We start from the raw sequence: 18,352 nt of genomic DNA on the forward strand, positions 1-18,352 counted from the left end.
ATGTGTTGGTGACCAGTGGCGTCCCAGCACCAGATGATTCATCACATGCTGTAACCTTGCATCATCTGTTGAAATGTCACTATGTGATCATCGCCCTCCTGTAAATAGATGAGTCAAATGTTTGGTGTGTGTGATTTTTTGTTTGCACATTTGCAGTGTGCTATGGGTCACAAGATATGGTCACTGTACATGTTTTTCTTTTTATTGTTATATGTGCATATTTTTGTTGTTTGTATTCAATCCAAACCATCACACTAAAATCCAGACAAAGAGAATGTGACCAAATAACAGAGGATATTCTATTATAGTATATTATAAATATTAGCTTTTCTGCAACCTCATGTTAAATAATACTGAAAATAAGGCTAAATTGGATTTTGGATTCTATTCTGGTTCAATTGCAGCTTTTTGCAAATTATTGTATGATGAGAAAACCTTACATTATTTCTTGGCAATTAATCCACACAGAATGTCTAATCATAGCAATGTCTTAGCCACAGTCAGCGCATACTACTTTCTGCTCTTTCTGTTGTGCAGACACCCTGGAGTCTCAGGCTCCCACTGCTTTTAAAAATTCATTAAAACAGCTTACACAGAAATACTGCCAGAGGTGCTGTGCAATGTGATGTATTGCATTAGTCAGGGCAGTGGTTTGTCTCTCTCTGAGCTGTGGAGAGAGGTCTTTTTTTAGACTGTGACTTGTGGGAAGTGATGCTCACCTGCTTCAGAACAGTACATTCATAGCTTCTCACCGAGCCCAGAACAGAGAAAAGTAATGTGATAGTAAAGACCTACTGTACAACAAGTGTTCAGAATGTGACACAAGGCCCCAGGTTTTAGTCTTTAATACTCCCACTTTTCAACCAGTGTACTGTATGTCGTGCCTCCTATTCATACACACATTTGTTCTTACAGCTTTATGCCAGAGGATTTGAAATAACACAGTTGTATTGTCCAGTGATCTTAATTACTGTTATGACAGTGAAGGTTGTTATTGAAGTACAGGATGATCTCATTGTTTTATATTCACTGTGCTTTACTACACATAGTTGCATTTTTGCCTGTACATTAACACACCTAATATAATATAATCCTGGATTATCCACATTACATTATTATAATGGAAAATCTTTTGAAACATGTGTCACTTATTGTCCTAGTTAGCTTATAGCTTAATGAGTCTGTGTTTCACAATACCACAAAAAACATTTGAATGGTATAAAAATGTGTTAGAATTAAAATGACAAACTAGTTTAGCTTATTTCACACAACATAAATGCAAAAAACATAAATGAAATGTAACAATACTTGTGGGATGTGGTAGAAAGCATAACAAAAAGATAAAATATCAAGCATCATCATGCTTTAAAATCTGCCATATGAGCAACCGAAACAAACAACCTCACAGAGAATCAATTAAAGGAGGTAATTCATGCATGATATTTTCCCTACGGTACATAAAAACAGGTAGGACGTGTGAAAGAAGCTCCAATTCTGCCTTTGATCTCTATCAATATTCTACCAATCATTTTAACAAAATATCAGCAAAAAATTAGCTCTCTCCACAATGTCAGTTTACAGCCACTGTTTAATTCCGGTGTTTTGTCTCTGCTTTAACTCCCTGACATGCTCCCTCACATGAACGTAATTAAGCCGTAAATCTCCAGTGTGAAGCTCTGGGTTTCACACCTATACTTAGCCAGATTTATGCCCTCTTGTTACTGAAGCAGCACATAATTAATAGATATGATGTGCATGGAAACTTGCAATTAAAATATTGTGTAGTTGAGTCTGAAGCTAAAGGACTTTTATTATCAGATTAAGGTGAACCTCAGGCTCTCAGGTCTGTGAACACACATCAGTGGCACTGATGTACGTCTTGAGGCTCAGGATGTGGAATCTATTTTTCTGTCTACAGCCTAAATAGATGTCATATTTTCTCACACTTTTTGGCTAATTTCTGAAATGTTATAACATACAGATATATGCTATAGAACCAACACAATATAAATGTTAGGCGTAATTCTCCTTTATACAAAACGGAAATGGAAGTTTAGCATTTGCATTGATTTTGGTTTGATAAATCAGAACTAGGAAAAAAACTGTACTAAAATAAAATTTACACAAAATGTTTTTTTTCTTAATTCAAGTTGTGTATAATTGTGTTTTTTTTTTTTTCTTTTAATTTATATTTCTTATCATACAATTTTGCGAAACTGTAAAATATAACATTTCTTTGTCAGAAGGGTTTGATGACGACTTAGGAATCTTTGCCAATTTTTTTATACATATATATTTTATCAAATATCGGTATCAAACATTTTCTACTCCCTAATATTGGTATCGTTATCGGCCCCCAAAAACCATATCAATTTGGCTTTAGTATTGACCATGTGTGTAAACTTATAACTTATAATGCATTCAAATCTCTGGAGAATAGACACATGGTTATATTAAACAGCTATTTTATTCCAAGAGCATAACAATAGAGCACATACCATATTAATAATGTGTGAAGGAAACAATCTTTCTCTCACACTTTCTTTAGTGTCATCAACAGCTTCTTCATGGCAAACACCCTGTGCTGTTCTCGCTGATACTGTACTTATATGTGCACTTGTGTGTGTGTGTGTTTGCCTACCATGATGGCGTGTGTTTGTGTGTATGTGTCCCCCCCGTGTTTATCTATATTAGAGTCGTCAGCTGGAGTCGGATACAGGGACAACGGAGGAGCACAGTCTGAACAAAGAGGCCAGGAAATGGGCAACCAGAATGGCCAGGGAACACAAGAATATCATTCATTACAAGAGAGTAAGATGGACACACACACACTCATGTTTTCCATTTATACCCATTGTAGAATTTCAGTAACCAAAACACACACACTGTTTCTGACCAAGTTATGTGTTTGTCTGTGTGTTGTTTTTAGTCTCTGGAGGAGTGTGAGAGCCATGGTTTGCCCACCACAGAACAAGGCAGACTAGATCTGGAACTGAAGATAGAAGACACCAAAGAAAACATGCGCAAAGCTGAGGTGTGTGACTCTGATTCTCAACATTTATCTTGTATCATATAATTTGAGCCATGTAACGGAGGATAAATTGTTGGATATTTTATCTGTGTCTAGTATGGATTTGTGTTGTCCAAAGACGTTCAAAGACAGATGAAATTGGACATCTAAATATGGTTGTCTGTCAGCGTGATGGACTGACTTTGCACACCTCCAGCTTCTAATACCATGAACAGTTTGCATCGGTATGGAGAAATGAAATAATGAATTATTTGCAAGTATGTTGTCAATATTTATGTCACCGCAGCAATGTCAATGTAGAGTTAGTCTATGGGCTTTCTTTATTTAAGAGCGCGGTCTATCAGTTTGAAAGCAGGACTTATTGATGTCACATTCTGATTTTATAATACTGTCACTCAAAACCCTGCGCTGGCACTCACATATGCGCTGCTTGTGCTTAGATTTCCTGTGCTCCAGCCTCTCACTGCCTCTGTGCACACATGAAACGTCAGCCCTTGGATTTCTCCTCTGCTCTCTGATGTACATGACGAAGGAAATCTGTCCGAGCAACAAAATATCAGAGTGAAAGCGCAAAGTTTCGGCATAGCAGAGCAAATCCAAACACAACCATTATAAAATCTGAAAATGGAATAAATAACACAAACTGAAAGACCACAATCTTATAAAATAGGGAAAAAAACAGATTAGTCTCACAAACAAACCCTCACACAACAATTACAGTGAAAGTATAACTTTCTGCCTCATCATACCCTCTACTCGGGCTGAGTGACTAATTATTTAGTGAGAGTTTTGAGTGCAATCAGTGGCAGTCCACTCTTCAGCACGGCTGACATAGCAGCAAGCAAAAAGCAAACCTGGTACAGGATTGATCAGTCCACCCTCAGAGTGTAGGAGGTATGAAACTATCAGGTTATTTATCCACAGCTCATCCTCTGCTCTAAGTGGTTTTGAGTAATGTCTCATCTAATGAAATCTAAATCTAATACTGTAAGTGCCGTATTATTTTTCTTTAAAAAAAAAAGTGTATTCTTCTTTTGGCTTTCCTTCCACACCTCTGTCTCTCCTTCCTTCACTTTGTATTCTCACCCTCTCTCTTTTCCTTCTCCACCTCTCAGCGATATCTATCATTTATGTATTGATTTAAACATGTGCAACGTGTCACGCTGTGAATGAGAACACTGCAGCGTCTCTCATCCTCCTCACCTACATTCTGTTTCTGTTCTCTCTCAAACGTAACAACGTTTCATCTCTCAGTTTCTTTTTCCTCCTTGACTTTGCACAACTCTTTCTCTTTGCCTCTACGCCACCTTTCTTATGAGGCTTTCACATACGTATCTAGCACCCTCTGCTGTCAAGAATTATATTTCTTTCCCCATGTTACCTTCTGACTGGTCTCTATTTCTCTCTCCCTTCTTTTTATCCTCTAAAATATTATTGCAAATTATTGGTAAAAGATAGTCATGTAATGTTCATTTCAGTTTACCTTACTCTTCAAGGATATTTTAGCAACACTCTGCAGCCTGTGATCTCACTCAGTACAGAATAATTAGGGAGTATGTTCATCGCAAAGTACAGCAATGTGACCATGCCACCTTTTTCCTACCCACCCCCTCTCTCTCTTCCTCTCTGCATCAGCCCCTCGCTCACACTGTCTGTCTGTCTACTCTTCTTTTCTGCAGCAATACCTTGAGTAAGATGATGAATATTGTATGAGCTCATTTAGTACAAATGGCTTCATTCAGAGCTCTTATCTCAGAATTATAAAGGGAGTGAAAGCAGCACCAAGGACGTTAGCCAGGTTTGATTACAACATGATCTGGATAGTGATAGTACAGGTCTTTTCTTGAACAGTAAGTCCCATCTTCAACCCATTAAGTATTTTGCAGTAGCTGTTTCAACACCTAGTTAGTAAGAAAATAAAAGAAACATATATTTGAGGTGTAAAATAGTAGAGAAGTAGAAGAAAAAGATTAAATAATGTTTAATCTATAGGGCACATTTACTCAATTGATAAATGTATGACGATTGCTGGGTAATAATCCATATTTTACTTTAGTATAATCATCAGCTTAAAGCTCATTGATATTTCAGAAGCAGCACGCCTGCAATGTGAGCTTAAGGAGTGGAGGTTGCCACAAGCCAATAAGAGAGATTGAAAACATAGTCAGCTTTGTTGTCCCTCCTCATTTGCTGTTACCCTGTCCTCTCATTTTAATGCACGTAATTTAAAGTAATGTCAGGAGGTTTCAATTCTACAATTTTCCATCTCGATATTTTATGGACAACACAAGAAACATAAATGTCAAGTGTCTTGAACATTTAAGATCTTGCAGATTTATTTATTATTCACAGACTGTTTAATCACAGTTTATCGTTATTTGATGAATATAATGAGGCTGCAGCCTTTATGAATATAACAAGTCACATCAGAAGGTTAGAGTCAGGCCTATTAATGTTGTTAAAGGGGAAGGGGGAGGTGCAATTACAAATCTTGTTATATGGTCACAAAATATGTATGAAAATAGGCAGCACAAACCTCTGAAGTTCAAATAGGCGACAGCCACTGGCCAGAGACATTATGTCTTTGGGTTTTCTGTCCATCCCATTCTGGTTAACATGAACTCTCCAGAAGGCTTTGATGAAATCCTTTCACATTTGGTTCATTTGTTCACACCAGGAGTAATATATTTGATTTTGGTAGGTTAAAGGTCAAGGTTAGGTTGGCCTCACAAAATATGTTTTTGTACAGTATATCTTGATCTCGAGGGAATATCTTGGTACATTGGTACAAACATTTTAGCTGTTAAAGGTCAAGGTCACTGTTCACTGTCACCTGTTCCTGTGAATGTGACATATCAGGACTGCCTGTAGGGGATTTCATTACATTTGGAAAGATTGACTTGGATTCAGTCCAGCCCATTTCCATTGGATGCAGTTTTGTATTCTTCGCTCTACAGATGCTGGTCTGACTATCGACTTTGACCGAGTGCTAACTATTTCTGTATCTCTGTGCATACAGAAACTACAGACTCTGGACTCTTGGTCTTTCTTTAAAATTACGAGAATGGCTTCAAAAATATTACAACACGATTAAGTAATGCATGCTACGATAAAAGTAAAGTGAATTTTACTGTAATGTTTTATAAATTCTAATTTATATTTGATATAATGACAGCTTGCCACAGGCTAGTCAGACTACTTGACTGGAGCTTTTGATATAGCTTTTGATATAAATATACATAAAAACATATGTATGTCAGAGATGAAAGGAGGCATCAGGATAAATCTGCTAAACAATTCCTTATCTTCTTAAGATTGACGGAGTATAAGGGGAAAATATCTGAGATTTGGAGACTAAAGTCATAGTATTACGAAATAAAAGATACAAGATATAAGGTTGTAACAATAATTTTTTTTCTTTCTTTTTTCTTAGTAATATGTCTTTCTTCCTCGGTAAATTAAAACTTTATTCTCCTAGCATTATCAAATTTTTTTGGTTAAATAATGACTTTGTTCTTGTAATGGTACAGCTTTATTTTTGTAATTAATGTATTTTTTCTCAAAATCTCAGAATTGTTTTCATCATGTGAACCTGATATCCTGCCATACTGTTCAAAGAGAGCTCAAAGAGATGAAGAGGTTTACCTGACATATTATCTTATGTGTAAGCTGCACTATATAGTACATATGCACTGTGAGCATACTTTCTGGTAAGGCAGGAAAATGTTTGAAATTGTTTGTGTTTCTCTGTGAAAATGTCTAATCATTGGCCTCTGTGCCTCCCTTTTTCTAAGAGGTTCTCAGAGGATGAGAGAGTGAGAATGATTGAGACAAGACTCTGTCTTCATGCTAATAAGCTGTTGAAAGCTGTTCTCAAACTGGCTCCATGAGACAATCTGGCCTTATTAACACGTAGCATCAGCATCTGTCAGAAAAAGAGGAGGCTGTACTCCCAGACACAACGAAACCAAACTAATAAGGAGTGAAAAACTGACATCTCATTTTATCTGCACTGACATATGAACATCCTTGGTAAATAGAGCACAGACACAATCATGAAGATGTATCCACATGCCCTTTTTTTGTCCCAAATTATATTATTATTACACAAATTATATATACGGTTAAATAATTATGGCTGATAATAAATGGTGGTATTGGCCCTACTGATCCAACTATGCCTCTTTATGTTAGACTTTCTCTGACCCAACTGATATTCACTATACAACTGTTCTCATCTTCTGGTCTCACCACTTGAATGTTTTAAATCAGACATAATGTACAATAACTCACTTTAGTTAAGGCCAGACAGCAGCTGAGCTTGCCTGTTGCAGATTCTCCACACGTCTAGCTCTCCATCCATTTTTCTGTCTGCCTTTCTGTCGGATTAATTGATTAAAGCTGCCCAGCCGGACTGTCTCTCTGTACGAGGCTGTGCAGTCTTACCACCACTGAACTATACTCACACTACCGGCTGCTTATTTTGTCAACTCAAACTAATGAACTGCTCTGTTGCACATTCTTTTAATCATTAATGTCTGAAGTGTTTTAACATTTCTCTTCTTTGATCCAGTATGTTAATGGTCCAACAGTAGCAGCAGCAGTAATGGTAGCTTTCGCCTTTCTCTAGCATTTGTTGGGTGCTGCTAATGGAAAAGAAAATCTGACATGTTTAAACGGGCTCAGGAACTTTATTGATTAAAGCTGGGGAGTCTATCTTGACAGTGTGTCAGTCTGTCTCTGTGGGAGCGAGGCATCAGCTATCAATGTGCTCTGTCAGCAGCAGCGAGGAAGAGAAGGAGTGGGTAATGAAGGAGCAAATTGATGAAAACGGTGAAAGATAGCAAGAAAAAAAAGAGAAAAGATCAGAGATAAAAGACACGATTGAAGAGGTGGAACAAATTGACTGTAAATCTCAGGGATGTCCGATTCTCATCATGCTGTCTCGTTAGGAAAGAACAAAGAACATGTCCAGTGTTCAAAGCTCTTTAGAAATGACACTGATGCAGAAATTTAAGGGGCTTATTTATTTGTTGATCCCATTTAGTGTGCCCTAAAGCGAATTGTCTTCCTGGGGTCCACAATTGAAAACATACATACAGTACATACATTTCAACGTATGTTTAAAAAACATATACTAAACCTTCCATGCTGCTTTCAGACATGCACTGAACTACATTCTCTTTAAATTTTATGGAGGGGTTGTATGCGAGAACATTAATATCCAAATCAGTTGCTCCAGACATTTTGCTGAACCTCTCCTTCAAGCCCTCCTCCGGTAAAATGTCCAAAAAATGTCTGAGTGAGACCTCATGAGAATACAGCAGGATAATGTCAAATAATTCATAGTGAGTGACTGGGCGTGTTGATGACATTTCTATCACACGACAAAAGCAAGACAAACAAAATATCAGGATGTTTGTACATCATGTGCTGCCTGCTGCAGGCTGGACCAAGATGTTAGCCCCTCAACTGAATGTTCCAGACAGTTTCTTTTTGTTTTGAACACGTCTGACCCTGACAGTTTTCTGCTGCGTTCTTCATATGTGAAAGGCAATCTCCTGAAAACCCAATTGTCTTAACATTTTCTGAAGTTCATGTCAGAAAATGCCTTCATGTTTGCACTTTTTAAAATAGATCCCTGCTACATGTGATCAAACACAGCTTACAAATACATTGAAATAATTTTTTTTCCTATGAAGGTTTGATTCGAAGTGCTTCAGATGTCAATTAAAAAAACAATACTATTTGCATCTACAGAGATTTGTCATGACTAGACATTACGCTTTCTCTTGTATACAGGTTCACTTGAGGTGAACCTCTCGCTGAATGAGTTTAATATACTCATTGTATGTGAGAAATGGCTACCTACAGAGTGCTTGATGCTTCACAGATGATTACTAAAGGCTAATGATACAGTTATTGCCTTGTGTTTGTTTTTATTTAAGCTTTGGGCCTAAAACACATTTGTCTTTTCATATATGCGATAAAAGATGAAGATAATAGGTTTCCAGGTGCTAAATTATTATAGAGCAGGGAGTCGCTTTTACAACATGGAGAAGCTGAAACCAGTGTGGTAATCAGTCTGGTTAATGCATGCTGTTACTTTTTACAACCCCTTTTTTTCATGGTTTCATTCATCATTCCTAACCAAAGATAACATTTTACTTAGCAGGGTGAATGTAGTTACATGTACACACAGAGGCTCTGTGAGACAAAGGTTTACTTAATGTATATACATAGACAACTATGTTTTTATTTAAGTTTTAGAGAGACCCAAGTTGCTTTTTCTGCAGACTGATGAGAACAAACTGAGCAAGTTAATGAAATATTAGATTTTCTTAACATTTCTTACCTCTTCTCTCTCCAAAGACGATAAAGTTGAAAGCGGAGGCTCGGTTGGACCTTCTACGGCAGGTGGGGGTTGCTGTGGATACCTGGCTGAAAAGTGCCATGAACCAGGTGTGTTTTGTCTGAGTGTTGTTGAAATAGAGTACATGCACTCTATGTATCTTTGTGTGTGTGTGTGTGTGTGTGTGTGTTTGTGTGTGTGTGCGTGCATGTCTGTTTGCAGTATGTGTATAAAACCCCCTCACTCTCTTTGCATGCTATAGGTGATGGAGGAGTTGGAGAATGAACGTTGGGCCAGCTACACCTCCCACGATCCCTCACTGTCGGTGAGACACGTCCCCTCACTGTGTCTACGTTGCTGCTTTCTCGCCACGCCACAATTTGTATTCGTATGACAACATAAACAACAAAACTCTAGACATAGCATAAATCCAGTTGTTACGACAATTGTCAAAGATACAACTGTTCCGGACTTGGCTGGAAAGTTTCACCTCACAACATAAGTAATAGCTGTTTGTATTGCCTGCATGGTGGCCTCTTTAACTCATACCTTTAGAGGACTAAATTGGGTCGCTGTATGTTAGTCACATAACTTCTATATTGGCTCATCTGTCTTCCCAACAGTAACGTTAAGAAAAGTGCACTCGTCCAAAAGTGTAGTTTTAAACTTTGAGGCAGTGACTCACTATCGTAAACTTTTTTTCTTCTTTGTATTTGAAAACCACCCAGCTAGAATAGTTTTCCTGACAAATCACTTCCAGAATTTTATAAATTGTAAAATAATTGACCTCAGCCCTGTTGTCTAATCATCTGTCACGCCAGGTTAGAGCCTCTTAAAACGCTCCACTACCTTGATGGAATACTGATGTAGACCGAGCACAACTTGCAGTTTTTTGGTCCATGAACTTTAGTTTTACTGGCAAGATATAGACTAGTGCAAATCTGAAGCCTGAAGTGACTTGGGGTATGTGTGTGAATGTGCTCTTTGCGTGCTAGAAAGAAGGAGGTGGGGTGGAGGGAGTTCCACAAACCCCTTCCCTCATTACTGGAAGTAGTAGATTTAGATTTTGCCTTGCCCAAATTTTCAAAACGCCCTTTGAATTAAATTTGAGTTGTTTAAGTTTTAGATATGTACAGTGCTTTCAAAAGGTATTCAGACAGCTTAACTTTTTCATTTTTTGTTCTGTTGTTGCCTTAAATAAACCCGTTATGACAAAGGAAAAAAAAAAGGAAAAACTGAAAAATCACATTTATTGGAGTCCACCTTTAAATTTAATCATTGGACATGAGCTGGAAAGGCATACACCTGTATATATAAGGTCTTACAGCTGAATATGTATATTCAAGCAAAAACCAAACCACAAGGTCAAAGGGACTGTCTGCAGAGCTCAGAAAGGATCATGTCGTGGCTACAAAAATTTACTGTATTGAAGGTCCCCAAGAGCAACAGTGTTCTCCATAATTCTTTGGAGAAGTTTGGAACAACCAGGACTCTGGCTGAATCTTGTTTCTCACAGGCTTTGACATGTTCCTCACTAATGAAAGGCTCCACCTAGGATCTCTGGAGCTCAGCCAGAGTAACCGTCAGGTTCTCGACCACTTCTGATCCCAAGACCCTTCTCCTGACTGCTCAGTGTGGCAGCCCGCTCTAGGAAGAGTCTTGATTGATCCAGACTTCATTCATGAATTATGGAGAACAGCGTGCTCTTGGAAAACTTCAATTCAGCAGATTTATTTTCTCGACACTACCTTGTCTCTGAGCTCTGCAGGCTACTCCTGCGACCTCATGGTTTGGTTTTTACTCTTATAAGAATTGTTGGCTGTGAGACTTTATATATGAATGTTTTTACAGGCAAGAGCCTGAATTTGCAATCACCACAGTTTGACTCAAATCATTTTTCCTTTTTAATATGTTTGCAATTATTTTACACCGGGTGTGGAATGGCAAAAATATATGTTAATATTTTAATTTAAACATAAGGCTGCAACATAATACAATATGAAAGTAAAGGCATCTTCTATTTTCTGAATTCACTGTTTTTGCATCTAAAATGTTGTTTATGAATTTCTGTCTATGCATGTGTCTCTGTCTGCCCATCGCTGAGTGTGTGTGTTTGAAAGTGTGTGTGTGTCTGTGTATTTGTGTTTGTGTGTGTGTGTGTCTGTCACAACACTAAACATAGTCGGCCTGCTTCAGAAGCACTTGACATTCTGCTCACATGATATTGCAGCTTGCAGCTGACGCCAGAGAGAAAGAGGTAGAAAGTGTGGAGAGTGAGGGAGAGAAAGAGCGAGAAGGAGGGGTGATAGATGGAGTTGTGCAGTGAGAGAGGGAATGATAGAGAGACAATTACTGAAGAGTGAAGGAGCGAAGAGAAAGGGAGAGAGTAAGCTGAGAAAAAGGAGAGGCAGTGAGATGTGGAGAGTGATAATTCTCAAGTAATATTTGGATACAAAGGTGAGAGAGATGGAGGGGCTGTGAAAAACTGTGAACATAGAAGAAAATAGAAGCTGATACTGTAAAGCCACAGTATGCTGCTAATAAGTATTAAATCTGGCATCTTAGCACGGCAAGGGCACCGTTATGATGAGACCATAAATCCAGTAAAGTAACTAATCCAAGCTTATATAAAAGGAAATTCAATTTCCTTTCATGAAAAACATTGACCATAAATTTTCATTGCAGATAAACCAGATAGGATTCATAAACTACATTTTCTAACTTCACTACACAAACAATAGAAAGTGACAGTATATTGTAGAACAGTTGATGGGGACTCACTAATAACAAGGAATATTGTAAAGTAGTTCTGGAGCATTAACACAGACCAAGAGAATTGTCCATTTCAAATAGGCATGTTTAGAACTGGCACTTCCTTCTGGCTGTCGTCTTTATAAGATGAATCAGTTTTGAAGCTGAAAAAAACCTCCATCAGGTGTGGGTGTTGTTAAAAGAACAGACCAGAGGGCACATTGAGTATGCAGCCGTTCGACAGCAGTTCAACAGCCTCTGATTTTATTTGGAGTGCACTTGAGCCTTAAGAGGCCGACTGTGGGGAAGGGAGAGGCACCAAAATAACGAGGCGCGACAAAGCAAATGATGAGACTGAGCGATGTAGACACGGAGGAAAAGCAGTCTGCTAATTAAGGAGCGGTCAAGAAGTGACCAACCGACAAAGAGAAAGATAAATAAGGATGGATGGATTATGAATAATAATCTAAAGGGGGGGCCGCCGGAAAACAATGAGAGCTGGGAGCAGGAGCATCCCTTGGCCCTTACTTCATTCCACTCAGCTTTATTAATACGACCATGAAATTCTGTACGCCACGAACCCTAAAGTCCCTCAGGCAGCCACTTCCTTCATTACAATATCACTTTCACAGTTATTACCTCCAGGACCAATAAAATCTGTGATTGGTCTGTATCTCAGCTGTATTGGTACACAGACGCTGACGTGTTTTTTTGGCAAATTCTATTGGGTTATTACTGAAATACATGCTGGTCATTTTACCTCATGGACAGAATGGAATTGACTCTTGGGCCGTGCAGTGTGATTTTAAATCAGTAATGTAAAGAAGAAAATAAAACAATAAACATGCAGACGACAAACCATTTGTATCTCCCCAACCACTTACATAGTTCATGGCTGTGTCCGAAGTCACACTCTATTTATGTTATAAGAAGAGTCATTGTGTTTTATTTGTTGCATCCAGAGGAAATAATCAGCACTGAGCCCTGTAGCTGCTGTGTACCTCCTGCTAACAGGCCGCAGCACATACCCCCCTTATCTGAATGACCAAAATCTGAGTGTGCAACATGTACGCTATTGCCTATGTAAACTTGACTGTACCGTACATGCCCCTCTCAGGATGAACTGTAATAACCCTCATGATCACTGATCTTTCCTTGATTGTGTTAGAGACAATTCAAAGGAATCTGAGAATAAAGTTGTTAATGTAAGAAAAGCCATAATATTATGAGAATAAATACCATTATTTTAAGCTACGTGTCATGTTAGAGGGGGAATATCAGAAGATCATTCTATCACAAGTTACAATGAGAATTGTGGAGCATCTTGTTGAGTTATACTATCGTATTATTTTCACAAATAACTCATGGCTTATAAACACCACACTATCATAAGTATCAAGACTTTGAGAATGTTTCTGAAGAAAGAACCACAGAGACTGGTAGGAAATTTAGCAGTGGTTGAATGTGAGGTTTATCATTGGTCACATCATAGTCTCTCAAGAATCAATGAGATTGGTTCAAGATTTTGGATCCAGACGGAGTGAAACTGTGGCGACAACAGACTTTCCTTGCTGCTTATTTCCTTTTATTCTCTTTCTCAAATTAAATTACGACTCTTTGTTATTGTGTAACGTTATGACTTTCTTCTCATTTGACCCTAATACTCCTCAGTACTAGTGCCACCATTAGGGCAAAACTGAAATGAGCTAAATACTATACATATAAAATCCCTGACCAAATACAGTTCATTCAGCCTCAGCTATACTTGTGGTGTTTTGTGCTATTTAATTGTGCTTAGCAAAGATGGTGAACATGGTAAATGACAAATCTTCTAAACATAAGCATGTTAGCATTACGATTGTAAGCATGTTAGCATGGCCTTTAATGTCACAAACTTTTAAATGTTTTTGAAGAGAAGCAACAAACACAAAAGCTTAAAGTGTGTGTTTCAGATAAGGCTCTTTGGTTACCATGGAGAACGTTAATATTTAATAGCCTTTTATATTTCCATGGAGAATAGATTCCTCTGTTGAAGAGATCAACTCATATACAAAACACACACATCTGTTTTGTGCCACACTGTGTCAGTTTACTGTGTCAACAGTAATCTGATGACTCAACACGATGACCTAGGAATGGATAAACACACACACACACACACACACACACACACACACTCCTTTGTTGTGGTCAGGGCAGCTTGCTGTGTGTGATGGATCTTTCTACCAGAAAGATCACATGACCTTCATATAAGCCAGTGAAATTGTGGTGCAACAAAAGAGGGAGGAGTCGGATCATATGTAACACTAGTCCCTCCACACCTGTCCCTCTCCCAAGCTGTAGTACCCTCACTAAGGGAGAAAGAGACACTCCGACAGGACAAGAGGTAAAAACAAGGCTGGTATAGTTTGGTTTGTGAAACTATAGCATGGAGGAACTTGCAAATGGTGAAGAAAATCAGGACAGGTTTTGGTGGTTCTAAAATGTAAGCTTAATCAATTTTATTTAACAACTTAGCCAAACTTGAACAATTACATTTTTTCATTATCTTGCATTATTTATTGAATATCCAATAGATTTTTTTGCATTGGGGCAGCTTTTTGTTCATTTGATTTGGGATAGAAAAAGTTTCCGCTGGAGGTGGAGTTTTCCACATCAGAGGTTAATAGAGCTTTTCATTTTTGTCCTTGAAGTTATCAGTGTTATCTGTTTTCACTCTATCTGGCTGTATTTGTGTTTATGTGTTAAAGGGCACAGTGGACTTGGAGCGTGAGGAGGGCGAGGAGTGTGAGGAGAATATGGAGGTTTTTGACGACAGCAGCTCCAGTCCTTCAGGGACCCTTCGAAACTACCCGCTCACCTGTAAAGTCCTGTACTCGTACAAGGTAGGAAAGGACACACACATATACACACATACAGAGTTAGCCATGTGTAGATTCTGGCTCCAAATACACAAGATGGCGGCATTCGTATATGGCATTTTTTCGCTTCATTTCTGGATAGTGGGAGGAGGTCTAGATGCATCTTCATATAGAGTCTATGCTTTTTACTATACCATACAGTATTAGTGCCTTGTAAACGAACAATAAGACACATGAATTAGTATGAATGTTACAGCTACATATATCGTCATTCATAGATTGACCTGATTTTCACCCAACTTTCTCCCTCTCATGTTCCTCCTTATTCTCTCCATTATTTTTTAACACTGGTGGTGTGTGTCTCTCTCCCATGCAGGCCTCTCAGCCAGACGAGTTAACCATTGATGAACAGGAGATGCTGGAGGTCATTGAGGATGGAGACATGGAGGACTGGGTCAAGGTGAACAAACACAACAGGCATTATCTCATCTGCTCTGTGTTACATACTTTGTGTCTGCTTTTCTTTTAGATGTGTATGTTAGTTTTGTGTGTGAGTGTGTGTGTGTGTGTTTTTCTCCCTACCTACTTGTCCATTGTGTGTAATTTAATATGTGCATGTTTGCATTTGCGAATGCTCCTCATTGTGTTTGTTTCACAGGCTCGAAATAAGACGGGCAATGTTGGCTACGTCCCAGAGAAGTACCTGCAGTTTCCGACCTCCAACAGTCTCCTTAGCATGCTCCAGTCTCTGGCTACGCTCGACGCTCGATCACACACCTCATCCAACTCAACTGAGCCAGAGCTGCACTCTGGCTGCATCAATGGAGATATAAACAGTGAGTACAATGAAACTTGGTAAAGATAAATTATTCTTTGAAATGATTAAACTGCATGCCAGAGGTTTCAGGAAAAACAAGCTCACTAATGTAAATTAGTTTGTTCTTTTACCTATAGTGAAGTTATTACGTGCCACTAACAGAAGGATTTTTCTCTTGACTGCTTCATTAAATTCCAACTACAGAAAACACAGATTTTACTAAGCAGGGTGTTAGATGAAAGAGTGAGTGCAGGGGTCATCCACTGACCCTTGCTGGGTGAAATTAAAGTGAAATTATAGCATAAAGCAAAGAATAAAAGAGGAATATGGAAGTTTTGTCCATCCCAATTTTATTTCTTTGAATTATATATAAAGCAATTAGTGGTTGTTGGCGATCGACAAGCAGACAGCATAGAAAGAACCAGGCCCTATGCTGCATTTAAAAGCAAATTAAGCTGCTGAAAACAAGCTGAGAGCTGAAATTCAGAACATTCTCTATCAAAGTGTATGAGATGGATTTTCGAAAAACTTCTTAAAAGATGATTTCACATTTACATTTCCTGATTGGTATGGGTGTTTTTTTCTCTGCTACCAAAGATTGTCATCTCTTCTGCAATTAAAAATCTTGAACTGTCATTTTCATTCTTTATTCTTCCCTCATAATTTACTATTTTCTTTTTTCTTCCACTCTTCTTTCACCCACTCTTTGTTTATTCTCTTTACGCTACCTGAATATTTGGATGAAGCTCATCCTGACAACTAATTACTGTTCTGTCTTTCTGTCTCTGTATCTCTCTCTCTCCAGCAGTGTGTACTATTCTCTTTATGACAATAACAGCCAGGCAGACAAGAAACTGCATTCCCCCAAAAATAATTACTTTTTCTGTGTATTTCTTGCTACTCTCTCTCTCTCTCTTTTTCTCCTCTCTTTCTCTGCAGCGGTGTATGTTCGTGCACTTTACGATTACGAGGGCCAGGCGGAAGAGGAGCTCTCTTTCTGCGAGGGGGCTGTGATCCGCCTGCTGAGCCGTGACACGCAGACAGATGATGGTTTCTGGGAGGGGGAGCTCAACGGACGGGTGGGCGTCTTCCCCTCAGTACTGGTGGAAGATTTCACTGAGAATGGGGAGAGCAGCGGAGGAGGAGGAGGAGGGGCAGGTGACATACAGGTACAGTAGCACAGGGATAAGTGTCACAGGCTACATCCTTACACCTGGCCTCCAACATGGATAATCAATTAGAAATGTTTCTGATCCTGTTGTGTAGTTAAATCTGCATTTTACAAAGTTACAACTGTTTACATATGTAGGACGAGAGCTTTTATTCAAGCAATTTGTGACAATCTCTGTGTCCAGCAGGACACACATGCCTTCCTGTTAACAGCAACACACATGTGTACGTGATATTAGTTTTCAGGCAGTTAGTATGGATCGAGATTAAAACTGATTCAGAGCCAAAGCGCTTGTGTGGAGAGAGATTGTTTTAGTTTGAAAACATGGTGGATGTGGCCTCAGATGACACACACAACAACATGTAACTAAGTGGAAACCCTCAGGAAAGCAGATTTTAAATTGGAGACATAATCCCAGTGAAGTAACACACAGATATTCAGCACCTCATTCCTGAGCTGAGCTGGAAATCTGCTCTTATCAGTCTTTCCTCAGGGCAGAAATACCAAGGGTAGAGTGTAGTCTCCTGTGCCACATTCTCCTTCCCACTCCCTTCCTGCCTGTTGTTCAGTTGATCTATCAGCAGGACAGAGTTCACAAACAGTGGATCAGTGCTGCCATGTTCCTGCAGCGCTCTGATAAAAACCCTGCAGTGCAATCAAAGACTGAGGTCTTATCTGTGCCAGAGTGCTGCCCTATTAGAGGCTCTGCAACAGGAAGGATACAGCCTCTCCCTTCCTTTCAGCCTGGAGTCATAACAATCTTAATTTCTTTAAAGTCTTATGCGGTTGAGATGATTAAAAAAATCTGACTCCTCTTGGTTGTGAGCTAGAAAACATTCAAGGTGTGTGCAGTAGCATGTCACACTTCAGATGAGTATAACCAGCAATATTTCTGTAAGTTATTCCTCAAAGTAATTATGATTTATAGATTGTACTGATTATATTAATAATGTTTAACAACAATTGATGGAGTTGCTCTTTATTATATTATATATATTATATTATATAATTTAGAGTTTTGAACACTAGAGCCTGACTTATTTATTGGTCGGCTGTTAAAAACTGGCTGATATGAGCCTTTTGCAGACACACTTTATCATATGCGCTTATATAAAAAGTTTAATTTTACAAAATAAACAATGCAAGAATATTTGACGTAAAACAAATCATTGTTGTTTGATTCATTCATTTTCCTTCATTCAAGTTCTATACTTATTTATTGTATTTGTGTTTGTATTTTATTTATAGTTTTTTGTAATAAAGTTAATGGTTTCTTAGGAATCATTGCAATTTAAAAAAAATGAAAGATTGGATCAGAAAGTGTTGAACTCCCTAATATTGGTATCTGCATCTGCCCCCAAAAATCAGT

At 38.5% G+C, this 18,352-nt stretch overlaps 1 protein-coding gene across 4 annotated transcripts in view; it reads left to right on the forward strand.

Moving 5' to 3' along the window:
• LOC109629945 (F-BAR and double SH3 domains protein 2) overlaps window positions 1-18,352 on the forward strand; it is a 60,403-nt gene that overhangs the window by 35,364 nt on the left and 6,687 nt on the right. For 2 of the 4 annotated variants that reach the window (XM_020087911.2, XM_020087909.2), the window contains 8 exons: window positions 2,695-2,811; window positions 2,930-3,034; window positions 9,404-9,493; window positions 9,646-9,708; window positions 14,885-15,019; window positions 15,372-15,455; window positions 15,654-15,831; window positions 16,752-16,981. In XM_020087911.2, coding sequence (XP_019943470.1) covers window positions 2,695-2,811; window positions 2,930-3,034; window positions 9,404-9,493; window positions 9,646-9,708; window positions 14,885-15,019; window positions 15,372-15,455; window positions 15,654-15,831; window positions 16,752-16,981 — 1,002 coding nt within the window. The remainder of the gene's footprint in view (window positions 1-2,694; window positions 2,812-2,929; window positions 3,035-9,403; window positions 9,494-9,645; window positions 9,709-14,884; window positions 15,020-15,371; window positions 15,456-15,653; window positions 15,832-16,751; window positions 16,982-18,352) is intronic. The other 2 variants (XM_020087910.2, XM_069534904.1) reach the window with 1 other exon arrangement.

This window comes from Paralichthys olivaceus, chromosome 11, assembly GCF_024713975.1.
Source record: "Paralichthys olivaceus isolate ysfri-2021 chromosome 11, ASM2471397v2, whole genome shotgun sequence".
Lineage (NCBI taxonomy): Eukaryota > Metazoa > Chordata > Actinopteri > Pleuronectiformes > Paralichthyidae > Paralichthys > Paralichthys olivaceus.